Source organism: Actinia tenebrosa, unplaced genomic scaffold (assembly GCF_029948245.1).
Source record: "Actinia tenebrosa isolate PJP-AT-01 unplaced genomic scaffold, QUT_ActTen_1.0 PGA_scaffold1__47_contigs__length_23844297, whole genome shotgun sequence".
Lineage (NCBI taxonomy): Eukaryota > Metazoa > Cnidaria > Anthozoa > Actiniaria > Actiniidae > Actinia > Actinia tenebrosa.
In genome coordinates, this window is record NW_028292578.1 from 18,921,748 (window position 1) to 18,948,951 (window position 27,204).

The 27,204-nt window shown below is 37.3% G+C and overlaps 1 protein-coding gene and 2 non-coding genes across 3 annotated transcripts; all 3 read left to right on the top strand.

Moving 5' to 3' along the window:
• Positions 1-26: 26 nt before the first annotated feature.
• LOC116294002 (chromatin remodeling protein domino) lies at positions 27-26,962 on the top strand. The gene is given in 43 exon segments (XM_031701515.2): positions 27-135; positions 574-1,453; positions 1,455-2,507; positions 2,950-3,222; positions 3,474-3,652; positions 3,885-3,974; positions 4,404-4,555; positions 4,733-4,831; positions 5,045-5,196; positions 5,327-5,641; positions 5,899-6,009; positions 6,088-6,339; positions 6,929-7,065; positions 7,296-7,362; positions 7,823-8,728; positions 8,965-9,194; positions 9,583-9,785; positions 10,634-10,688; positions 11,009-11,123; positions 11,590-11,901; positions 12,599-12,802; positions 13,467-13,586; positions 13,705-13,761; positions 13,941-14,021; positions 14,224-14,355; positions 16,735-16,770; positions 17,021-17,145; positions 17,447-17,521; positions 17,757-17,907; positions 18,325-18,375; positions 18,848-18,973; positions 19,086-19,142; positions 19,491-19,592; positions 20,139-20,275; positions 20,715-20,768; positions 21,193-21,286; positions 21,697-21,957; positions 22,353-22,422; positions 23,035-23,201; positions 23,692-23,748; positions 23,863-24,006; positions 24,388-24,430; positions 24,836-26,962. Coding segments are annotated over 42 exon segments (8,817 nt in total). The 5' UTR covers positions 27-135; positions 574-634; the 3' UTR covers positions 25,789-26,962.
• LOC116294010 (small nucleolar RNA SNORD18) lies at positions 7,620-7,689 on the top strand. The gene has a single exon (XR_004196880.1). It is a non-coding gene; the product is annotated as a small nucleolar RNA SNORD18 (small nucleolar RNA).
• Positions 8,795-8,864, top strand: LOC116294011 (small nucleolar RNA SNORD18). The gene has a single exon (XR_004196881.1). It is a non-coding gene; the product is annotated as a small nucleolar RNA SNORD18 (small nucleolar RNA).
• Positions 26,963-27,204: the final 242 nt, after the last annotated feature.

Consider the following 27,204-nt stretch of genomic DNA (forward strand, 5'->3'; position numbering starts at 1 on the left):
GACATCCGGGACTTTCACATGACGAAGCTAAAATAAGAAGTGAGCTTTGGAGCTCCCAAAGAGCAACTTTAATCACAAATTTTGTTTCCAAAACACACTTTGGAGATCAAAAAATATCCCACAAGGCAGGCCCAGGTATGCATCTAGTGACTTTTGATGTTTTTTGTCAATTGTAGAGGATTTTTTGAAATTTTATCAGCGTTTTATTCCTTTCCGTTCGTTACTTTCTTTTTGTCATTGAACGACGCTTCTAAAATTTCCCATAAAGCAGCGCGAGCCTTGGGACCGACTATTCAAGGAAGGTAGAGACGTGGATGGTTATGTGAGGGATGTAAGAATTGGTCGTGAAATGTCTGCGTTACTGCTTTAGATGGGAAAAGAAGCAGCTAGGCGAGCTATTTGGTTTAGGATGAAGGTAAAAGAGGAAAATATTTGTTTGGATGGATGAGTTTGGGGCGTGAATTTTATGGATTGAACTTGACATACTTGAAAGCATTCAAAATGGCGGCAAAAACGCGCATGCTCTTAACTTACAGGAAAAAGTAATATATTTTTATTTAATTTTTTTCACAGGAACTGATTTGATTTTAATAGTAATTAAAATGCCCTTGGTGGTCGGTTTGTTCTGTTTGTAATGCGACGAAGCGGGGAACCGTCGCAGTATCATGATGAAACTCCTCGAAGAAGAGTTCGTCGTCCTCATTCACAAGACTTGGAAGGACTTCACATCAGTGACATAAGAACTCAGGAGATGGCAGAAAATTCCCCAACATCCCCATTCAAGGCTGGACCGTTTGTCTTACCCCAAAGTCCAAGCTCAGTTCAAAATCCAGTCAGTCCACATAGACTGTACCAACACAATCCAAGAAGTCAATCAGGCGTCCCTCCTTCACCTCATGGTGTATATCCACATTCTGCTATCTCACCATCTCGTTATCCACCAGGACCACCAGTATATATGACATCTGTACATTCCCCAAGTTCTGGGATTTCAACGCCTTCCTGTGCAACACCTACAAGTGCAAGCTCGATCCCTGGAAGCCCGGACTTCTTTGGCCATGTGATGGGTGAATCCCCAGCAATGAGTCCTTCAAAGTCAGATCCAGGTTATCCTATAAGATCTCCATCATACTTTACACCAGATCACAAGCCTGTTTTCTCTGATTATCAAAGAGAACAGTACAATTACCCCCAGGGTCCATCCCCTGGTGGCACAATTCACCACCATGGTTTTAATCGACCAGTACCCAGTCCTACTGGGTATCCAAATCAACCCTCGCCTAACAGTTTACCTTCTCGTAGTATAGGTGCTCCAAGCCCTTCAAGTGGCCTCCATCCAACTCAGTCTCCAGTATATAGACCAATGATGAATCCAGAGCATTTACCTGGTAATCCCAGTGGAAGGAAACACAATCCAGTTCCAGTTGGGAAACCAACTGATTCTCCAGAGACTGGCAAGGCTAAGGCAGTTAGTCATAGAATATTACAATGGTGAGATTGAATCTGTGAACTTGAACTATTATGAGAAACTACAAGAACTCTTCTTTCTCCAAAGTGGAGGCAACATTGTGGATATTCTCATTTGGAAAAGAAAACCAAACCCTCAGCTGACAAGTTTCCTGAATTCAAATAAATTGGAAGAAGGCCTTATTGGACTGTCCTCTCCTGGTAGTATTCCTGTGTTAGGAGCTCAAGGACCTGTTAATGTATTGCAATCACAGGAAAATGTAGATCACCAAAGAACATCAAATGAGCAATCGGGTGTTGATCCTAGGAGTAATTTACTGAATACTAATTCTGCATATCAACAATTTTCTGAAGGATTTACTCCCAATGTGTCACCATTTACTGGAACTCTTTTAGGAATGAAAGGTAATCAATCTATGCAGGCATTATCACGATCTTTATCATTACCTAATGCCTCTTTAAATACGAATACTTTAGGCGGTGGTCATTCAAACACTGATAGTGGGCAAAGAAAAAATACTCTGAATTCTATATCAAAATCAAGTGCCACTTTCAGTCGTAGTGTCTCAGTTGCTGGACATCAGTTGTCAAATGGACCTTCCATTGCTTCAGACTCTTCGGGAAGGGTATCTTCTGTCAGAAATCCTTCAGTCATGTCGGTCTTAGAAAATTCTTTCGGAAGTCAAGAAGAAATAGCAGTAGAAGCTAAGCGAGAGGCAGAGGTATATAAAAGGATAGGTGAACTAAGAAAGGAAGGACTTTGGACTGCTAAAAGATTGCCAAAAGTACAGGAAATGTCACGTAAAAAAGCACATTGGGACTACCTGCTTGAAGAAATGCAATGGTTAGCTACAGATTTTGCTCAGGAAAGAAGATGGAAAAGAGGAGTGGCTAAAAAATTGTCTAGAGCTGTTCTAAAGCACCATCAAGAGCTGAAAAGCAAAGAAGTCAAGGCTGAAAAGGAGGAAACTGTGAGACTAAGAAGAATTGCCAGCAGTATTGCACGGGAAGTGAAACAGTTTTGGGCCAGCGTTGAAAAGGTAAATTTTGATTTCATTCTATTATGATTGATCAACATGAGTCAAAACTAAATACAATCTCTCCAAATACAATATACACCTAATTGAAAAAATGTAGTCGGGTTCAAGAAGGTCGTATCATGGAAGCTAAGACCAAAAAAGATTTTGGGTACTGTGAAATGTGTATTATATTTGCATATAGACATGTAAAAATGCACAGTAGAGCAAAGTCGGTCGATGCGGAAAATGTACACAAGGGAAAACTGCAATACACATGAAATTAGCATAATTGTTTGTCTTCCCATGCTCCCCTTCGGTCTTAGCTTTGACGATATAATCTTTTTTTGAACCCGACAGCGTTTTTTCAATTAGGTGTATCCTAAAAAGAGTAATGTAGTTATTTCAGCAGTCCCGGAAGAATCATGCTAGACTTACTTTAATGCTCTTTCGTAAACCCTAATAGGTGGTTCAATACAAAGTGCAAAGTAGACTTGAAGAGAGGCGGAAAAAAGCTTTGGATGTACAACTTAACTTTATTGTCGACCAAACAGAAAAATACTCCTCATGGCTTGCAGACAGTTTAAAAAATCAACCACAGAGTGCAGAACAGTCACGAGCTTCAACAGCAGTAACATCACCAGCATCTTCATCCAAAGGTGATCCTGAGGAATATGATGGAAGCAGTGAAAGTGATGTTGAAGAAACAATAATGGAAGAGGAAGAATTGGAACTTAAGGTAACTACTTATCCTTTCTTTATTCCTTGTTTTGCTTACTTACTCAAGTTAATTCCCAATTAGGGGAATCAAAAACTTACCATCAAACCCACACCATTTAAACTTTTCAAGCCTTTAGTGTTATTCCTGGATATGATTTTAAATGAAAATGTTTGGTTGTCATAGGAATCAAATTTACATAAACATTAATTAGGTTCTTCCATCCTTATCATCATTATAATTTAACTTGTGACTAAACATTAATTTTCCAGGAGCAAACAGATGTAGATAGACAAAAAGAGCTGGATATGTTGAAGCAGGACAGTGAATTGACACTTGAGGAACTTCTTGGACAGCTGCCACCAGAAATACTAGAAGACAGAGGCAAAGAAAGAAATCATTCTGAAGGCAGTGGTGCTGAAGATGAAAGTGATTCTTCTGGCGAAGGAAGGTAACATAATAAAGAAAATAAGAGGATATAAAACAAGGGTATGAAATTTGGTCTGAAATGGGGAAACAGTGATAAGAGCTGGTAAATCAAGGAATTTCTTTAGATGTAGCTCCATCATTTCTAGAGTCAGTCGTTGTATTAACTATAACTATTGTTGGAGGAAAACTATAACAATTGGGTATTTCATAGTATGGCCTTCTGAACTTTAGACTTATACGTCATGTTGTTTTAGTAATGAGAGCAATGAAAGTGATATTGAAGTTGATGTGGAAAGTAAAGACAAAGAGGAGAGTAAAATCCCAGAGAGCCAAATACCGACAAGGTAAGTTATTATTAGTTACCAATAGGAATCAGGTCTTCACTTCAATGTTACCATAACGCTACATTGATGAACCTATATATACCTGATATCTAATTGGTTAGTGGTAAAGAGCAGAGTTAATATAAAAGTTGTCAAAAACATGTAAAAAAGAAAACAATAACTTGTGGAAGGTTCATGGTACAGGGCATAGCACATTGAAAAGATTGGTAAATCCAGCATTTTGTATATCTTGTATTTTAGAGTAATCTTACAGGGTTTTCAATAGAAATCGGCAACCGGCAGATTCCGCCGTCTACTCTTGCTAATTCAGCAGCCTACTCAGCCACTTCCCAATGTGATTGTAAATCTTGATTAAAGTTCTCCAAACTAGCAAAATGTGCGAATAAAATTATGAATTGTTACTAAGCAGTATTAAATTTGCTTTTTTAGCTCCAAAATGCCTGAGGAAAAAAATAAGAAAGATGGTGACTTTGTCGTAACTGAAGAGATGGAAGAGGATGATGAGCAAACTTTAGATGAGCAAGAAAATACTGAAGAAGATTTTGACCACAAAAAAGAAATTGAAGAGCTTGCCAAAGAAGGTATATGCCTACTATAGAGCAAATGCTCTAAAATGTATCAACATTGAAATCCCTGGCTTGTGTCCTTTGTTGTAAGATCTCAGTTCTTATAGGACATCAAGGAAAGGTTTTAAAAGGTCTATTTATGTTGGATTTAATATTCACAATGTACTAATATCTTATTTCTTATTGTAATAGGAGACATGCCCATAGAGGAACTCTTGAAGCAATATGCAACTGGAGAAGACACAACAGATTTTCCCTCTGATGAAGAGAGTTCAGAAGAGTCTTCAGAAGGTATGCTTTCATGATGACCTTGGTTTTTCTAAGTTTTGAATCAAGTCAATAGACGCTATTCATGGCTACAAAACCTTCAAATTTTTATCAATACCCTAAAAAATCCTCTGGGCCCACTACTCACAACATCTGAGTCTGAAATAGAAAAACATGGGAATCCAAGTGGATTTGATCCATATGATTGTGAGAATAAATTTAAGGGTTTTCTTTCAGAAGAAGCTGAAGAAGAGAGTGGTATGGAGTATCTGGTAAAGAAAGATGGTAGTTCTGATGGTGCCGAGTCTGATCCTGACCAAGAGCTAACCAGTGCTGCAGCTACTGCTGAAAGTCTGCAGCCCACAGGATTTACCCTGGAAACTGCACATGTTAGTATCTTGAAACTGATAATCTAGGTTATGTTGTGAAATAGTTATAATTTTTATCTGTGGTTCGTGCATCTCCTTAGGTCCTCGAAAACTCCTTTAAATTGATTATACTGTTCTTTTGTTTTGAAAGGTGCAAACAAAAGTTCCAATGCTGCTAAGAGGAACACTGAGAGAATACCAAGTCATTGGTTTGGACTGGCTGGTCACCATGCATGGTAAATGTTTGAATGGTATCCTAGCTGATGAAATGGGGCTTGGCAAAACTATCCAGACAATAGCACTATTAGCTCACCTAGCCTGTGAAAAAGGTTTGTGGGGTCCACATCTAGTGGTAGTTCCTACAAGTGTGATGCTGAATTGGGAGATGGAGTTCAAGAAATGGCTTCCTGGCTTCAAGATTCTCACTTATTATGGCAGTCAGAAAGAAAGAAAAGCGAAAAGACAGGTATATAGCTCACTTTTCATGATTTGTGGGGAAGTTGTAGTTCATTTTTTGGCAGAATAACACTTTTAGAGCTCAAAATAGATGACAATGATAATGATTATTATTATTTCTCAAGTCACTGTTAAGAAGCCCTGTCAGTTTTCCATACCTTATTAACCACTATCAAAGAGGTTAATGACTAATCTTATACATGTTGTAAATGACTAATGTGTAATTGATTTCCATATTGTTTTATTATATCTACTTCTACCTCTAAGGGATGGACAAAACCCAATGCATTCCATGTTTGTATTACATCATACAAGCTGGTAATCCAAGATCATCAAGCTTTCAGACGGAAAAAATGGAAATACTTAATCCTTGATGAGGTTGGTAGCATGTAATGGTGTGAATCTTTTTAGTAATATTCATACCAAGCCATTGACTTATTGTTGTTATTATTTTAGGCTCAAAATATCAAAAATTTCAAGTCTCAGAGATGGCAATACCTGTTGAATTTCAATAGCCAAAGGAGGTTACTATTAACAGGAACCCCATTACAGAATAACTTGATGGAACTCTGGTCTTTGATGCACTTCTTGATGCCTCATCTTTTCCAATCTCACAAGGATTTCAAGGAATGGTTCTCTAACCCTCTTACTGGTATGATAGAAGGAAGCAGAGAATACAATGAAAATCTTGTCAAAAGACTGCACAAGGTATCAATCTAAAAATAATTTCCACTAAATAAAAGCAAATCAGTAAATGTAAGTTTTTAGGCACTTTATATTTTCTTTATTAGAATTTTACAGACTTTTTCAGCTTGAGAGCAACATTTTTACATTTCAGACTTTTTCATTCTCTTCGGAATATGATTCTTTGACTAAATCACATCCATATTAATGCATATTAGAAAACAAAATAACTCCAATCAGAATGACATGTGGACTGAAATGAGGAAACAAATTTTGCCCAAGCTGAAAATGTCTTGTTACATGGCCACTATCCAATATTGATGTTGACAACTCTTCGACATCGATAATTTCAAGAGGCCTAGAATAAGGAACTCTTTCAAAACCCACATGATAAGCACATTTCGTGCATCAAGTGGATCCTGTCGAGAGCTACATTTAATGAGCTTGGATAGCTTTTCTTTTGAAGAAAAAATTACTTTTAAAACTTGCAATAACGATGGTTGAATTTATGAAGGCATACACATATTACATGACCTAGAACCTGGGTCTTCCATTTTGTTGGAAAGCTAAGAAGGGTATGAGAATAACCTGTTGCTTTGTTTCATGTCTCTAGGTTTTAAGACCATTTTTATTACGAAGACTCAAACTGGAGGTTGAAACTCAAATGCCACACAAATATGAACATGTGTATAGATGCCGTCTGTCTAAAAGGCAACGATTTCTCTATGATGACTTCATGTCTCGTACTAAGTGAGTACCATACGATTGATTGTTAGTTGCTGTGAGTTTTAAATGGTTACTTTATGTAGTCATAAGATTTTAAACATACGAACATTTGCCCTTGTCTTTGGATTGTTGTTCTTCGAGATGTTTACTTTTTTTCAATTTGTTTCTTTGCTTTCACAGTAATGAAAATATTAATGAAATCAAGGGCTTAGTGATCTTGATCTGATTTATTGTTTTGTACATACTCTTTACAGAACCAAGGAAACTCTAGAGTCTGGGCACTTTCTTAGTGTCATTAATATCCTCATGCAGCTAAGAAAGGTAATACTGAGCTACAATTACAAGTTTCTTTATATATCTAACAATGTAGTTGCCTCAATGAGCCTCATGAGTTTGCATTATGGAAAAGATCATGGGTCCAAGATCACTTATACATAGGGGCTTAAATAAAGGTTAAAAATATAAATACATTTTTCAGTGTCTGTTACATGTTAACCCAGTTTTAGAATTCATATGTCAGTATGCACCTTTGTTTATTAAATGTATGGCCACCTACTGTACTTGTTCGACTTTTGATTAGCAAATGATGAGTTTAACTTCTGGTCCGTGTTGTTGAATAACCATGATAACCCAGGAAGTGCTGAGCTTCTCAAAACACAAAAACTAGTCCAGTAGGAGTCATGCAGAAAAAAAAGGAGTCATTCAAAAAAGTGCACAGAATGGTTGACCATTTTCTAAGAAGGTACAACCCATAGTTATCTTGGTTGTCTTTTTTATCTAGGTCTGCAACCATCCTGACTTGTTTGAACCACGCCCAATAGTGTCTCCACTAAGACTTAGTGCCATTGTATATTACACATCTTCATTGATTATGAACGCTCTTGATTATGACCCATTCAAGCATGTGGATCTTGGATTTATTAACCTTTGCTTGGCTGACATTGAGACTACAGTCACAAGTTATGCTGCTTATAGAACTCAGTCTTTGCAGACACCAAAACAACTTATAGTGGAAATAGACAATATTCCAGTGGCTGCTACACCTTTGGTACCAGCAGCAAAGCTGAAAAGAGTACCTGCTATGAGCTATCCAGTGTCCTCTGCAGTCAGTTATGGTGGTACAAATACTATTCACCCTAGGACTGCAACATACTCCTTTAGCCAGGGTTTTCAGGATCACAGAGCATTTCCTCCCTATGGAGCAATGATGTGGCACCAAGATGGTACACCATATGGTCCTGGATCTGCTGTTCATCCAGCTGTAGCAATGCAGCAATCTAGATTAACATCTACACCACCTTCTCATAGCTACTCAACTAGACACAGCTCAGGAGAAATGGGTAGAACTCGAGGCCAGTACCCAATGGGACTAGCCACACCCATGCCTCCACCTCCTCCCTACCCAGGACATCTTCCTGCTATGGACTCTAACAATCGGCCTAATGTTCCTACTCCACCCCTGGATCCCATTGGCTTTGGTCCTGGTGTTTCTGTGCAACCAGTTGTGCCTGTTAAATCTCCTGTTACGCGTTATCCAACTCAATCTATTCCTCATGGAAGAGTGCTTGATGCAGGTCATCCAGACCCAGTACCTGTTCAGATCTCTCCAACTAAGAAACTAGCTGTAGAAAGGGTGGGAAATGTGGAGCCTGCACATAAGGAAAATAGGTCATCTCCATTTTTTCTGGTAAGGATTGTGGTTGGTCTTATTTGACTGTGGCAGTACTGTTTTTCACTGAAGTGGTTTATAATCAGCACATGATGAGTGCATACTTCTGGTCCGTGTTGTTGAAATATCATGATAACATTAGAAGTGCTGAGCTGATTATCATAAAAAGCACTCTTAATTTGCTTTACACAAGGCACTGGTGGTATCTTTTCTTAAACATATTTTACATTTAAACTTTTTTTTCAACACTTTAGAGCTTTCTGTCAGAAAGGCAAGCAAAACAGCGAAAGGAAAAGCTGGCTCGTCTGGCACTAGCAAATAGCTACCATTGTAGACAACAGCCTGTGTATGGTCTTGACTTGGTCAAAGCTGTCACTATTGTTAAACAACTTGGTCAAGACAGTTACTATCATTCAGATGCCTTAGAAGAAATGATCAAGAAACCTGAACAAAGAATCAGTGAAATGAATGAAATTATCAAAAGGTAACTCACGAGGAAATCATTTTTTTGATAAAAATCTGCTCTGTGCCCTTCTGTAAATGTATGTGTTCAGTGTTAAAGGGGCACTTGGATGAAAATGGATAAAAATTATTGCCCCACTAGTAGCAAAACATCATTTTCTTCACAGTAAAATGTGTTGTCAATTTTAATCAGCATCTAAATTGTGAGTAAATGGCGTCATGCACTCAACCCTATTGTTCTTTCTGCTTTTGAACCAAAATTTCTCAACTGCAAATGACTCCCAGGCTAAGCGTTTCACTAATCTGGTTTTCATAATCATGATTGAGTCATATCATCCTCAAATACTTCAATTACTTTGTTTTCATCCAAGTGGCCCTTTAACTCCAAGTGATCTGAATTTTGTTTTAAGGTTTGTGTTCAATGTACCGCCGGCATCCTCACCTGGAATTGTTATACACTGTTCTCATCCATCACCACATCAATCCAACAAGCAAAGACACCTAGAAGAAACATTAACATCTCAGCTGAAGCCCAAGTTTGATCTTTTACATCCATTTGTAAGAGGAGTGACAGTTCAGTTTCCTGAAGCTAGGCTTATACAATATGACTGTGGTAAGCCATAATAAAAAATATATATATATCTTAAGTTTTTTTAGCAAAAGTCTCTTATCCATAGAAAGGCTATATTCCCAAATGTTCTGTGACTAGATTTTAGAAATCAGGTTTAATAAGCCTTTTCATAGTTTAAGAATCGATTCCACTGCGCATGCGATTTTATCCCGAATTTCTCACCTTTTGTTTAATTAGGAACAAAAGAAGGTTTAGACAAAAGAAAGTGAGAAATTCGGGATAAAATCGCATGCGCAGTGGAATCGATTCTTAAACTATGAAAAGGCTTATTGGATTATAATGAGGTGATATTGTGCCAGTCATCTTTAAACTTTTGAGTATTACGTGTTACTCTTTTGTAGTTATGTTCTGGCATAGATTAGGTGGGTATGCTCTTTTAAAAACCCTTTAGTAGGATCATAATTCCTTGCTAAAGGATCCTGTCGAGAGCTACATGTTCTTCCATAATACCCCATGTGATTTGTTTTGAAAATATTATAAATCCTAGATCATAATTTCTTAGTATCATGGTTTGAATCTTGATGTGAATACCAGACATCAAAATATATTCTAACTAGCTCCAGAAACTTTTACATTTTTGGGAACTGTTTGTTTGCTAAATGTCAATTGAAAAGGTGGTCTTGTTTAAAATTGACAAACGTTGAGGATTTAGCTGAAAAAACTTAAAGATTCAGGAGCCACTGCCCTATGTTTTGTTATATGGTGTTTGTGCTTACATGGAAAAGACAGTACAAAGAGGATCAAATTGATAGCTACAAGTTTCCCCATGACATCTGTTTCAACAATGTCATATTTCTGTTAACAATAATTCATTATCGAATACCTTGCAGGTAAACTTCAAACTCTTGACATCCTTCTTAGAGAATTAAAACTTGGGAAACACAGGTGAGGATTGTAAAAATGATGTCATAAAAATGCTTGGTTTAGAAGCATAATATAAGAAATCAAGTTTATCTAATTACAACATTAAATCTAAACATTTTTGCCTTGTCCAGACAATCAGTACTTTGGGTTATAACTATATATTCATTGTGATTGTGCACTGGCCTAGATTAGGTTGCTATGCTCTTTCAAAACCCTTTAGTAGGAAAACAAATTATTCCTTGCTAAAGGATCCTGTCGAGAGCTACATCTACCCTAACACAGAGCACTCGAACCAACCCTTCAAGTCCTAGCCTAATAATTGTGATATTTTTGTTGTTCAGGGTATTGATATTCACCCAGATGACCAAAATGCTTGATGTGTTGGAAAAATTCCTTAACTATCATGGGCATGTATATTTAAGACTTGATGGTTCAACTAAAGTGGAACAAAGACAGGTCAGTACAGCATCAATAGCGCAACACAACCGTGACATCATAAAAACGAAGACAAAGGCGAAATTCGGACAAACAAACTTACAAGTTTACTTTCAGCAGATAATTTTCACAGCCGATCGGAGTTGATCTTAGTTTACATGGGTTATTATTGTAACTTTAAGTAAAAATAATAAAATTGGTTCATATATTCCTCGTAGCGGTTAAACAGAATACAATGTTTGTCCAAATCTTTAAGCTTTTATTAGAATCAGTGTGCTGCGCTATTATTTTATACATATAATGCAATCTCTGTTACCAAAAGCTGCTCAAAAAGAAGCATTCGTTAATATATCATGTAAAAAAAATGAGCACCTTTGGCTTTACTTAAAAATTTTGATTTTGAAGAAGTCTATATTTTGCATTTTTTAACTGGAAAAGCTTTCATTGTGACCTTATAGTTTATTTGGCTTGCTATATATTTTTGCAGTTACTGATGGATCGCTTCAATGCAGACTCAAGAATCTTTTGCTTTATACTGTCAACTCGTAGTGGTGGACTTGGTGTCAATCTTACTGGTGCAGATACTGTAGTTTTCTATGACAGTGACTGGAACCCCACCATGGATGCACAGGCTCAAGACAGATGTCATCGTATTGGTCAGACCAGAGATGTAAATATCTATAGGCTCATTAGTGAGAGAACAGTTGAAGAGAATATCCTAAAGAAGGCCAATCAGAAGAGATTACTGGGTGATATTGCTATCGAAGGTGGTAACTTTACTACTGCATTCTTGAAAGAGGTAATGTATTTTGTTCTTCACAGCCATTCTAAATTACACCAAAAAATGGAGACATCATTTTCATGCCCATCGTAACCTATTAAGAGTATATATAAAAAATATATATATCATTTGGGGATTGATAAGTTTGATTCCTGGACTTAGTATCAGGTGTGAGTATAGTTTATTAGGTCACTCCTTTGATTTGAGGGTTTTACTAGGTCCTTTAGTTTTCCTCCCTCAGCAAGCCTAACAAAGTACATTTCGATCATTGAGTTAGCCATATCCACAGGTCCTTTTAGGGTATAGCCCCCTTGCAGTACTTTGGAATGCAGCTCAATCTGGGGGACAAAACAACAGGTTCCAATTCTCAGGAGATTGGAATTCTTTCATTTTGTCCCCCAGATGGAGCTGCTTTAACGTCATATGCAAGGGGTCTGTTGATAGAATTTAAGGGTTTCCATTGATTTCCATCAAAATTTGATTTTAATGTTTAAACAAAGTGTCTTATTTACCACATGGGTATGACTGTCATAGGTTCTATTGTCTCCAACTAGCCCAACCATTATCCAGGGAATTACATTAACTGAGAGAGTGCAACATTAGAATTTGTACCTGCAAATATACCTTGGTCCAAGGTCCACCTTAGGACTGTCCATACTCTCAGTATCAGTTGCAAGAGAGCATTCTAACTGTTTTTTTTGTCCAAAATGTTTAGGCAAGCCTGAAAGAATTGTTTGCAATTGATTCTGCTGGTGGATTTGAGGCAGCTCTTACAGCAACAGCTAAAGCAAGGGAAAATGCCAAAAAGGGAGCTATTGAAGAAGAGGAGACAGAGGCAACACAAGATACTGAAGAAAAGGAAGCTAGTCCAAAACCTGAAGCAACTGGTGAAAAGGTGTCGCAAAATCTGCTGGAACAGGTAATTAATGAGGAGGTGTATTATATGCTGCTGTGTATTGAAGTTGAGTGCCTCACTGCCCACACTCCACTGTTATCAGCTATGGTTCTAGAGCTGCCTACTCACATTGATCATCAATAATAATAATCAAGAATAAGTCTATTATCAGCAGAGATAAAATGTTAGGTCATGTTTTCAACTGTGCCTATTTCCCCCCCCCCCCCAAAGAAGTTGCTGGTTATTCCAATGTCTTTCAGGATAATACATTCCTGTCAGATCATGACGGCCAGCTAAATATTTATCCTTGTTTAACTGTGACATTGTGGTGTTCAGCCAGTGGGTGTTGCAGTCACCAGACCAGGAAACATATACATTTTTATGAACAGTGTTGTCTTTATGGCATCCAGTCAGTTATTTAGTGTTTCACAGCTTTGGGGAAATGGATGCACACCATTACTCATATTATATCATATCTATAAGGACTAAACAAAAGATATTTTCCCAAAGATAAAACTTGTGGCTGGTCAACAAACAATGTTCAGTCCATCACCTCTTAGGTCATTCCTCTTGACCCATCACCTTACTGGTCACCTGTTCATTGATCTTGCCATCTGTCTTAGTATTATGCAACCATTATCTTCTATACCATAAATCAATATTTTAAATAAACTTATTGGTTTTGCAGGCCTTGTTAGGAGCTGAAGATGAACAAGATGCTTGTGCTGCTACCAAAGCCATAGCAGAGGAGGCTGCAGAGTTAGCTGAGTTTGATGAGGGCATTCCTTATTGTGATGAGGCAAGCAAGGTACGTTTCACCCTGATCTCACAATCAACAATATCCCTTTGTTTAAGATTTGTTGTTTACTGATTATCATGCTAAGGTTGCTTGATATTAAAATAGTTTGTTGAATGTTTCTTTACAGGAAAGAGATGAAGAAACATCAAGATTAGAAGAAGAGCTCACGGCACTTGAAAGTCAGGTAATGGCCACTGGAAGAACATGTTCAACAGTTTAAGTGAGAGTGGCCTGTTAATTTTCAAATTTTTTCATGGAAGCTCAACTTTATATTTAAAAAAAACTCTTGAAGAAAATTTATGGTTTATAGTTAGATTTCTTTATCTATGTACTAGTTTATCGATTATTTTCTCTTCCTTACAGCTCACTCCTGTTGAAAGATATGCTGTTAGATTCTTTGAGAATTCTGGTGCCTATGTTACTCTAGAACAGATAGAAGAACAGGTATATAAAAATTATTTTTTAACAAAAACTTTTGTATTGACAAATGGCTTGATGATGAACTATCCATGCTTATACTGATGACCAAGGTCAAGGGCTGTTTTGTCTGATGACCTGAAAGCCAAAAAATGTCTCAATTTAAGAATGAGGATGTAAAAACAAAAAAGTTATGAATTTTAGCTGAACAGATTAATTTTTCTTATAGGAACAAGTTGAAACAGCAAAGAAAGATTGGGAAATGGACCATATACTTGCTCTAAAGGAGGAGGAGGAGAAACGTGCTGCAGAAGATGAGGATGAAATTCTGTTCACATATGCACGGGAGGATGCTGCACAGGTTAAAAAATCTAAATCTAAATCTAAAACATCTAGACCCAGTAGTAGAAACAGTAGCAGAAGTTCAGCTAGTAAAAGATCTAGAAATAAGAAAGCTAACATGTCTGATAAAGAAAGCTCTTGTGCTGGCCCACAAGAAGGCAAGAGTGGAGATACAAGGGATAGTAGGCCGCCTAAGTGCTATACTTCTAGAACTAGCAGTAGAAGCAGTAGCTGTAGCAGTTCTAGTAGGGTAACAAGGCAGAGCAAAGCATAAATTATTTGATTGACATTTATATGGCTTCTTTTTCTCGAGAGATTCTTTACGGTAATATTAGGATTTCTAAGATTTCTTTCAGAAATTCTTCATTTGAGATAATGAAGAATGCAAAGAGTAAAAAAAAAAAGCAAAAAATTTTCGACAAATTTATGTGACAAATTGGTTTGCAAGGTTGAACCTAGGATTTCTTTGGTTGGAATGAAATTATCGATTACAAAAATTGTACAAAGTCTATTTCTGGCTTTCAAAACAAGGCAAAATTTATTGTTTATTTCAACAAGTGAAATAGGTTGATCACAAAAAGAATAATGAAACAGAGTGCTGGTAACAAAATTGGAATCAGTTGAACTGGTACTGTTAGTGTACCAATTTGTTCAAATATTCGAGTAATGGAAATTTCTGTATTTCTTTCCTTACTTGTACAGAGTAATTCATAGACAGATACATTAGAGGAGAAAATATCTTGCACAGTATAATAATTATTTCTCTATGATAAACATTTTACAAAAACTTTACAAAAATGTTACAAAATAAAGCTTGGAAAAGTGACTGAGTCTGCGTATTTCTTTGCTGTTCTCTTGAATATTGGTTCTAGAAAACATTTCTTATGGATGTTTATGAGAGGTTTTCTGAACCATGATATCTGATTGAGATGCTGCAATCTGGTAAGCAATAGACTGCAGAGCAAGGTTGTTGGTGTCCAAAGTATTGTTGCATGTCCACTGCGGTCATTGGTTTATGCCACTGACATTTTTGCAAGAGTGCTTGTCACTATGATCTTTAGCCAGAGGATTTGCTGGTGACTTTTTAAACCAGACATAATTCCTTTTATCGGTGTTGGAGTTAATTACCATTTCTAAATTCTCATGTCCAAATTATTCATGGCAAAATTTGTGACACCAGCATCTTGCATCCATGATGTGTCATCTCATTCAAGAGAGGAGCAAGGAATGCTCAGCACTTTGGACCCAAGTAACCAAGGCTCTCAGCTTAGCATTCAAAACATGGCATAACAAGTCTGCCCAAGTCTAAGAATAGGCCTTTTCAAGATACAGTCAAATGCACTATCAAATGCCTTGGTTTGAATAGACCCCTTGCATGTGACGTCAAAGCAGCTTGATCTGGGGGACAAAGCAATAAGAATTCTAATCTCCTGAGAATTGAAATCTATTGTCTTGTCCCCCAGATTGAGCAGCATTCCAAAGTGTAGCAATGGGTCTATAAATAGTGTTGTGTACGGTATCATGATTATTTTTTCTCTACCATGATATCATTCAAGGGCGGATCCAGGGTTTTTTTGAAGGGGGGGTCTCAGAGGTAAATTTTGTGGATAAAGGAATCCCAGTCGCATTTTTACCACAGGAAGCCCATTTGACCTCAGGAATGACAGGGGGGATCGCGACCCTCCCCCTGGATCCGCCCTTGTCATTTCATACAACAATTTTATTTTGAAAGATTTGACAATGAATGGAATGTTCATTGTTCAATAGTACAAAATGAAGAAACGGTACTGGACAATAAATTTAGAACAATCAACACACTAAAATTCAATTTTATTTGGGGCTACCACCCTATTGTAGATCAGCGTAAAGGCTATTCAAGGGTTCAATGAAATTGTTGTTTGGATTGGCTTGGTTTATAGTTTTGTGTTTTATCAATATGTAGTTCTAGAGTATCCATGTCTTGGGGTTGATGATATTGCCCCCATTCTCATCAAATATAAGTTCTTTTCTGGGGTGGTATGGAGGCTTAGCACCATCATGTGACAGCAGCCATGTTAGATGGCAGGAACAAAACAATATTCTTACATGAGAAAGAATTCGATTCCCGAGAGCAAAGGGATTTTATTGTTCTGCTATCTAACCACCGGCAGTCCAAGCTGTATAATGGGTACCAGTACGTGATGGTGCGAAGCCTCTATTGGTAGTTTCAGTAACCTTAAATAGTATTAATGAGAAGAATAGTCAATAGTTTCAATATTATGAAATTCTAGGATAGGAGGATAGGTGGCCCCTTAGAATCCACCCCTTTTCAGATGTCTTGTGATAAATGCTGCTTGTTATTGTCAGAGTACCTTATTATACCTAATGTGTTAATGTTTTATCATTTCTTTGTCGCCAGGTATATGTTAATGATCTGACTGGTGAGGAGATGCAAGTAAGTACTGAATCATTCTCATTAGAGTTTATTCCATGTCCCACAAGTGTAAAATGAACTTCTAATAAATTAATTAGGAATGTTTATCATCAGAATTACAAATCATTTTATAGATTTCTTTCTGGTTGACAGCACATGGCGGCCAGTGTTTGACCACCATTTAGAGCAAATGAGTTTTCAAGCTGAAATGAATAAGGAGAATTAATAATACAGTACTAGTAAATGATGTCTTATGTTTTGGTGTTCATAGATATGGACTCCTCCAACCCCACCAAGAGAGGATAAAGATGAAATATATGTAGATCCAGCAGTGGCTCATTTGTATGAGACAGTGCCCATGACTGAAAGCCATCTACCTCCTTTGCACTCTACAAAGTAAGACACATTAAAAAAATGTTTTACAGTTCATGAACTGAAACCATTCTTTACAAAACTAACCAATCAGGATGTGAGGCAAAGCATGTGTCATTTTCTATAGTATTATTTCTTTGCTTAACACTATAATATATTAGAAGGTACATGAATATGTATACTTCAGAATCTTATCCTAAAGAGAATGATACCTTGGCTGAAATTGAAAAACAGGCCCATGCTAAAACTATGATAATAATAATCTAATGAGTCTAATATATGTTGTCATATGATGATTCTAATACATGTTGTTTTGACATTTTAGAAAATACCACAGTGGAAAACGAACAGTTTACAGAATCATCAAGTACTTCAGAGAGCATTTACATGGTCCTGCCAAGTAAGTGCTAAGTTTTATGACTATATGATTAGGGAATCAAGGTAGACGAAGCAGTCGTGCGCTCAACTCTCACAAATGGGGTCTCGGGTTGAATCCCCATCACATGTGAGTAGAGTTTGTTAGGTCTCTCCCTTGATTGAAGAGATTTTCTCCTGTTTTCCTCCCTCCACGCTTGTATTTAAGCTGTATTACTGCATGTAGCTGCCTATTTAGTCTTGTTATACTTTTCCCAAAGGGACCAAATTCGCAGGCCTGCATCTGTATTTGATAGAGTTGGAGTTGATACATTTGGCCGAAGAAGAAGAGATTCAATAACCAAGAAAACAAAGCTGAAGATGAAGCAACCAACCATGCCAAGCATGATGAAACAGTCTGATTACACTCAGGTTAGTAGAGATCGCACCTTGCTATCAGATCCTATTACTTCCTTTACATTTGGAGAAAGTGCAAGCTTGAGTTTAAATCACTGCTGTCAACAGCTGTAGACAAGTAAAACCCTTAAAGCCTGTAATTTGTGCTTGCAAACATAAGGACTTCATTGATCTCCATTTAGGAACAATATATGCATCAAATGACTTTCATAAATAACATTAAAAAAATTTTCAAAGCATTTGCAACACATCACCTATAAACACCATTAATCTCATGATGGATAGTAAATTGCAAGATTCTGAGCATGGTATTGAAAACTGTTGTAAATCTAATTTCATAATTACTTTGACACTGTAGTTGTCTGTCTTGGTTGTTAGATTTCTATCAACTTAACTGTTAGGTTTAACAGGGTTCGATATTGTGATTTATAGGGCTCTAGTGTTCCTGAATGGCTGGTGCATGAGGACTGGGCTTTACTACAGGTAATCTACCACATTATTAGAAAAGAGTTATACATGTGGCTTTCTGATTGGCTAGGGGTGCATATCTATTTTGCCGTTTCTAGATGATGGCTATTTCAATTTGGATTTCATAAAATAAATACAAAACTTGCCTGCTGTGCTGGGGGCAGTTAGAAAGCACTTTGGGATTGGCAGAACTACTTTAACAGTAGGGTAACTATCTTGGATCGCAAGGCATTAAGGGGTGTCAAGGGGGCAAATAAAGCTTTGTTACAGCAATGACATCGATTGGTATTACAGCTCACAAGAGAATATTATGACAAAATTGAATTAAGATGGCACATTGATAACCTTTACCCACAAAAAAAGACAAATGCATGAAACACTATATATTTTTTGTTGCTTTATTTTGTTTTGCCCACAGGCAAGATGGTTGCCATATTGTCAAAGTAGTCCATTATTATTTATCATTTATTGTATGTATTTTTTGAAGGCTGTGAGCTCATTACAAGAACTTCCAGTGGATCTAACAGCAGGTGTACCAAGTCAGGTACCTAACTGGGACATTGTTAGTGATGTCGTCAATCTGAACAGTAGAATGTATAGATCACCTCGGCAGGTATGTATCATTAGTCTCCCACAAGTCTGCATGAACGTTTTACTTCAAACTTGTGGTATTTATTTTGTTGGCAGTATGTGGTTAAGGTAATGGTACTGTTTTTTGCTTCTAGTGTCGTGACCGCTATGTCAACATGGTGATGCCAAGAGAAGAGGGAAAAGTTCCCATGGTAAGTTTTCTGCTTAGGTTGTTTAAAGTAGACCATTTAATGGATGTAATTTCTTCCTAAACTCTTTAGTATTTTTCCCTTGCACAGAATTGTTATGAGTGTAACTGAAAGGAAAATCTTTTGGTTTTTCCCCAAGTGGTTCAAAATGGAAAATTTCACGTCCAAGAAATTATGTGACTATGTCAACCATTTCAAACATTTAGTCCTTGTAAAGTTTTATCTGGAGAAGACTGGTAGTTTACATCTTGCTACTTGTTTGAAAATAATACAAACTCTTTAGTTTTGGTTTTTCTAACTAAGCTAGTCTTAAATTTTGAAGTGTTAAAGAAAATTCCTGTTTTGTTTCAGCCGACACTTGAGGATTCTTTGAGGAAATTGAAGACAAAGATTAAACCCTATAATCAGCCATCAACATCTGGACAGTCTGTTCCATATCATGTTCCTCCAAAGGTATAACAATCCTGTAGATACAGGGCTGATTAAACCCACTATAACAACACCGAAAATCTTATCCAAAACCTATTCTCTGCCTGCAAGTAGCAGAATTTTCTGCAACACTTCCTACTATATATAGAAAAATTGCAAGAAAAATATCTAGATAGATGATTTACATTTCGTATGCAAAGTCGTGTTTTTTAATCCAACTGAGTTGATTGTGTGGTAAAGGTATTGGTGGTGATAATGATGAATGATCATGACAATAAAAATCATGCTGAAACCAATGGTTGTGATGATGATAATGATGATGATGAAGATGGTGATGATGTTGATGATGATGTCAATGAGGACAAGTAACTAGGAAAGTTTGGAAGACTATGCATCTTCCCTCCTGACAACAACAAAAAAGACAGCAAATAGCAAAAAAGACAGCAAATAGCAAAACAGAAAATCATATACCAAAAATAAAATTGAGATTTCGTATTTCCTTTGTCTTGTAATGGATATAGTTATGGAAATTAATCTTAATTAGCTTTTGTCATTATTTCATGCCGTCAGTCTAAAAGTGGAAGGACATTTAGGACATATCATCTATTGAGTCAAGATGCTGGCAGGTCACCAACAGTGCTTCATTCATCCTTGTTTGAGCTGGTCAAGAAAACTGCCACCAAGCGAAAACCTACAGTAAAGCAGCTGTAAGTGTAGCCACACAACATTATTTCAATGGACGTTTTTACTGATATGGCAGCCATCTTGAATTATGGATTACCAAGGTGTCAAATGCAGAGAAAATCACATTGAAAAACACAGAGTATAGAGTGGTGGGGCCACGTTTTCAAATAATTTGAGGCGTTGTGTTTCACATATTGTTTCCAGTTTCAACTACCAGCAAATTCAATTTTTAGGTGTGCTTCATTAAAAAGCACAAGTTACATAAAAAAGACACCTTGACAGCTGTGCAGTCCATATATTTTCTAAAAGTTGCCCCCTAAGCATCGCATAATGCCTTGTTTAAAACAATAGAATTTGAGATTGCCGCCATATTGATAAAAGGGTCTTTTCTCTTAATTATATGACTTGATCAAGGTTTTTTTAGTAATTAGCAAGAAAATAAGAACCTTGTTTGTTTTGCAGGCTGACAGATTCTCATAACAAGAGTTACAAGCAGTCATCTGTTCTCATTGGAAGGTATTTTTTGTCTCATTTTCGTTCTTCTTCTTCTAAAACCATGCACTCATATTAAACAAGAATGATAAAAAGGTAAATTAGACACCATGAAAAGACGAAAAAACTAGCTAGTACCATTCCCATTCTTTTGTCTTTTAATTGTTTGTTTTTGTTTGTTTTTGTTTTCTTGCCTACTTTGTTCTCATTGGTTTCTTTTGTCTTATTCTAATCATATAAACATTCCTTTCTACCACCTCTTTCTCTTTTACTCCGATGAAAGACTAGCGTCCAAAACGTCAGTTTTTTCATCTTTTTACGGTGTATAATTTACCTTTTTATCATTACTGTTTCATTAGAAACACCGACGCAGCTCACACTAGTTTTTAGCTAGTTATCACTCTCATATTAAATTACTGTGACTAAAGTGAATATTTTCTCTTTGTAGTGGCATATCAGAAGACAAAACTCTAAACCCCATCCAGCTAGCCACACTGAAGACTGAGAGAATCAACAGAGAGAAGGCTGCCCAGGCTGCAGCGGTAAGATGTAGATACTTTTTATTCAAACAGGGTTAATCCTTTCAGTAAATATACAATCACTGTTATCAACAAGAGCCCTTACTGTTAAGAGTTGAGATTTGCCAGTGCCACATCACCCTTGATTCCTAAGATTGATTGGTTAACTGAGTTTTATTAGTTCAAATATATTATGTAAGATACCCAGGTGCACAAATGGGTGATTGATCACTTCATTCAAGAAGGAATATGAAAAAAAGATGGTAGTTAGATTTTAAATGTGGTTGGCTTGATGATGAACTATCCATGCTTATACTGATGACCAAGGTCAAAGGCTGTTTTGTCTGATGACCTGAAAGCCAAAAGCCAAAATACATCATCAAATACAATTTTGAGTTGGTTTTTGTTGAGCATTGTTTTTATTATTGCTTCAGCAGCAGCAGCAGCAACAGCAGCAACAACAGCAGCAACAACAGCAACAACAACAGCAGCAGCAACAGCAGACTGCGCAGCCAACTCAGCAGCCAGTACAAACTCCAGCTCAAGTTCAGGTTCCAGTTCAGAGTCAACAACAGCAACAGCAACAGCAAAAACCACAATTTGTGCAGCAGGCAGCACAGTTAAGTGTGCCAACACAACAGCTGGTAACACAGAAACCAACTGCCCCAACTGCACAAGCTGCTTCTACTGCTGGAGTAAGTATTGTTGACTACTACTGCATATTGTCGTACGATTTTGATACATCACATCTATTGTCATGGGTTAAGTTTCTGTCCCGTTAGTATTGATCTGCTGCACATAGGTAATCTTTATGTGATAAATCTTCTGTTCTAGTATTACTCGTGCTTGGTATAGTATGGTATACCTGCTGTCCAATCCTTAGTCACAGGTCTCTGTAGTATTTCTTACTTGCCTTCGCAAACAGGACCTTAGTGAAAGCAATATTATCCGCTCTACATCTAGAATTAAGAATTTATTAATTTCTTGAAAAAAGAATGTGAGTTACAAGTGATATTTGAACCTGTGATCTTCAGTTTGCCAGTTAGAAGTATGTTCCATAATAACATTTCTTTTCTGTGCTTCTCTCCAGAACTCCTCACCACCAAAGACAGTAACAAATCTACAAGGAACTACAGTTACCACTGGTCTAGTCACTAAACGTTAGTACCAGCATTATTAGTGTGTTTGTGTTGAATTTTTGAAAAGCTCTTATGGGGAAAGATAATAAAGTATGTATGTAATTTTTTCTGTTCCTCAAACTATTTCTCTTATTATACTTCTCACTTAAGAACCTGTCTCATTTATCTGACTGAAGTGGTTGTTGTATATAATTGGGTGCTTTATTGGCTAAATTTCAACCTTCTCTTAATCCATTGGTACTTTTATGTGGGTTTTAACTGCATTTTTATACACCTATTTTGAAAATCGTTGTCGCACCAAGAGCCTCAAGTAACAAGCCAAGGCTCCAGAGAACGTCGGTACTTTTAATCAAAAATTGATTTATTCATGCTTCGTGCAAGTGGCTATAGCTCTCCACTAATTATCATCTCAAGCAGCCTTGCTTGGAGCAATTTGTGAAGTCAATAAATGAAAATGCACCATGAATAAGCTTATTACAGCTAAGAGTACCGGCGTTCTCTGCGGTCTTGGCTTGTTGCTTGAGGCTTTTGGTGCGACAATGATTTCTGAAATAGGTGTATATTGTGAACGTCACTAAAGGTTGCGACATACATCAGTAACTAATTGACTTCACTATTATCTCTTCCCAATAGCTGGGATAGTCTTGGGTAGTAATTCAAGTACTTCTGGTGGGACTAGCATTATCATTAACACCCCTACAGGAGGAACCAACAGTCTTAACCCAACAAGCTCACCATTTGCTACCATCAATAAGCGCATGCAGAGTCAAGTCACATCACAAGGACAGGCTGGTCTGAGGGTAAGTTGATTTGGTTCTTGGAGTGTCATCTCTTCTCAAACTCATTCAAATATGAAGACAACAAATTAAATCAAAACTTGGATTGGTTTGGATATCTGTTCATAATAGTCCCCTTCACAGTCCTCTGCGCCATTTTGAAAGGTAGCCGTGACTTTGCATCAAAGTGAAACAAACATTGAGCTTGCAATGATAAGAGACCTTTCTTAAAACTGAAACTTTCTGAATACTGCATACTGAATAGTGCATTCCAAGACCGAAGTACATTGGGGGTCATAGTGACATTGTCTAAAGTAGGCTTAATAATCATTATTTATTCTATTTTTAGTGTATTCCATCTGAAACAATATACCTACTACATGTAGAGAGTTAATTGTTGTATATTTACTTTTTATTTCAAATTAACGAGACAATGCACTATTCAGTATTCAACCTTTTTTGAAATAGCTGTATGTGTAAATAATAAGACTGTAATATTTTGTTGTTATTTTAGAGAGTGTCACCTACAGTTGTGATTGCCGGTAGAGGGGTAGCCACTTCATCATCTATGGTAGGCTTGGACCTGCCACCGCACACAGTGCACTGTGTTGTATGGGGCGTTCAGGGAGTAATTGCAATAAACCTTGAATATGAAATGTTTTTTTTTTTGTAATTCTTCTTTTAGAGTATGTCACCTACAGTTGTAAGTGCTGGTAGAGTGGTGACCACTTCATCTATGATAGGAGGGACTATCAGTGGAGTTCCGGGATCCAAGACTATTGTCACTACCAGTCTTGCTGCTGGTTCTACTGCAGGTCTTGCTGCTCAGGTTAGTTTGTCCAGTTCAGTCATCCCAGGCCTTGAATTTCATCTTTTCTCATCAATAATAAAAGACTAATGGCTAGTGAATTGGAAGGCTTCACTGGACACACGGTTTACTGAAGCAGTTTAAGTAAAAAGAAAAATATTTAAATATTTGAATATTTGAACAGAAGAAGTTATTACCACTAATATGGTTGTAGACTTCATACTTAAACTACCACAATCCTTTTTTAAATCTCTTTTCATACTTAAAGCGCATTGTGCAAAAGTATAACTACATTTAATTTTCACTTGCATGCTTCTATGCACAGGCTTTTTGCTGCAAAACGAAAATTATCAATTAATTGAATGTGAATTCAACAACTTAAAGTTTTTTTCCTTATTCAAGATGACAGCACGTCAGACTGCAACAACAAATGTGGCATCGGCAAGTAAGTATTTGTACACATTTTATAGTGACCATTAATAGACCTCTGCCTGTTTTGGGCGAGAGTGGGGGACTGTGAAACTGATTTTGAAGGGGGACAATAGGCTACTTCCGAGATATGCTTCGTTCGTTACGCACAAAGGTTTTTGTACAAAGCTATGTGCAAATTTAAATTTATTCATTTCTCTTGTCACGAATCTCTGAGCATTATGCATGAAAGTCGCACAGTGAAGCCTTTGTGCGTGACAAGTGAAGCACATTTTGGAAGTGGGCTATTGCTGTCACAACATATTGTGAAATTGCAATTTTAAGAAGGGGGGTGCTAAGTCCCTGCAGCTCATTATCTCTATAATAGCTGTTACAATCATGGTTTGTATTTTAATTCCGTGACTTTTTGATATTCTTGTAGGTCATAAACTTCCAGTAGCACAGCAACAGTTTGTTACACAAGCTAAGCAGTTTACTCCTCAGCAGTTAGCTCTTCTTCGCCAGAGGCCTATGCTTGAACAACAACAAATACAAAAGAGGATACAACAGCAACAATTGAAGAGAATACAACTACAGCAGCAGCAGCAACAACAACAGGCAGGGCAGGCAGGGGTCAAGACATCAACAGGTCTTGCAACAACCACTACAAGTGTTTCAGGGAAGACCATTCCAGTAACACCAACTCCACAGCAACTTGCATTGCTACAACAACAGCAACAGAATCCTCAGGCCCAGCAAAAGTTTACCATACAACAACAGAGTACACAACAGCAGCAATTTACGATACAGCAGATCCTGAAACAAAATCAATTACAAAAGCAGCTAACACCCCAGCAGGCATTACAGCTACAACAGCGCATTCAACAACAGCAACAACAGTTGCACAAAATGAAGCAACAACAGCAACAACAACTGGCAATGCAGCAGCAACAGAAACAACTTCAAGCACAGGCTGCCAGCACAGCTGCTGTCTCCCAAGCTGCTCAGAGAATAGCTGCAACAGCTGCCTCTCAAGCTTCTACCTCACAAGCATCTAACTTGAAACAAGGTGTTACTACTACCATAGTCCAGGGTACCCAATCTTCCCTGCCAGGGGGTGTACAGATGGTAGTGCAACAGCGCAAGCAAATGCCTGGAGTTTCACAGGTGCAAAAAATACAAGTCCATCCAAGCCCTGGTGTTTCCCAAGCTGGGACTACACAGCCACAGACCCAGGCTGCTACAGCAGTCCCTCCACAAGTTGTACAGCAAGTGCAACAACAACACCAGGTGCAGCAACAACAACAGCAGCAGCAGCAGCAACAGCAACAACAAGACAATCAACAGCACCAATCTCCTTATGCCATGAGGCTTAGAAATCCCCCCAAACATTAAGCAACATCATTCAACTTGTATATAATGTATTATTACTTTACTAACTAATAATCTCATATTGAATTGACATTTTGTTCAATGTTGTGTTCCCCTTCTGAAGCTCAATGGATATGTTAACAATGTGCACCCCATGGAATCATGGGATTGAATGGGGCAGAATGACAATATTGGTTCACATGAACACACAATTGAACCAGGACAAGATTGCATAAACACTTCAAACTTACCTACATACAGAATTCTTATTCTTGCCAAATCACTGTTGCATTATTGTCACTCTCTTGTCCTTCACTTTTCAAAACTCTGGTTCTCAGACTGAGTTCTTGTAGCCTTAGATTCAGCTTCATATGATGTGAATTGTTCGAACATACACTGAAAATATACCTACGTACCTAATCATAAAATCTTTCATTATTTGTGGTGTCGTTGCCACTGTAGATACATGTATTCTTGGTTTGCTAATGATTTCATATTGTTTTTTCCCCCATTATTTCCAAGATTCTTGAAGTCATTTTCACGAGCCAACCATGTTTTTTGTTTCACAAGTGATACTTGAATGGTGTGAAATCAAAAAAACTTGCGAAGATCCAAAAAAGATCTATTACTCGGCTGGTAGGAAAGCCTTCTGGGCCCAGTGGAATGCAAGGTGAATAGTGCTTTCCAATGGATACATTTTATCTGGTGAATATATTTATTGTATAACAGCATCAACTTATCCACTGGATAAGGATTTATTAATAGGATAGCGCTAGCCACCCTTCGTACAACCAGGCCCAGAAATTCAACATGGCCTGCTTCTAACCAATAATAGCAATCTTTTGTTAGAATCGAGTTTGCTTTTTGTTAACATTACCATAAGAATGTTAAGAACTGAAAAGTGTTCAAGAATATATTTTTAAGCTGCTAATCGCTGTTTTAGTGTGAATCATTGCCAAGACCTTCATTCTTGTAAAAAATGGTATTTTGTGATTATATTCTGTAAATCCTAGATAATTCCATGTGAGTTTGCCTGTAAGATAGCTTTTTTTCATTGTTTCCTCTGCAAAAGATCACTTTCTACTATTTTAATGGGCGTGGTTTTGTAGGATTTTCATCATAAAGAATTGTATATAATGTAATTTTTTTGTCCAATTTTTGGTTTTAGGTCTTTTAGCAAATAAATAAGAAAACCAAATGTGTCTTTTTTCCATTACATTCCTTGAATGCATCCTTTCAGCTAGTAAACATGGCATGCAAAGCATGAGTGGAAAAAATGAGGGGCACTGAGCACTTTTGGAACTTGAAAGGATAAAGTCATTGTTTTTATTCTTCCTACATGATGCCATTCTTTCTACCTGACAGCAAATCTCTTGAGTGTTTGATCCCATCTTGAACATGATATTTGAAGACATAGCAGCCCAAAGGGGTAGGGTCCCC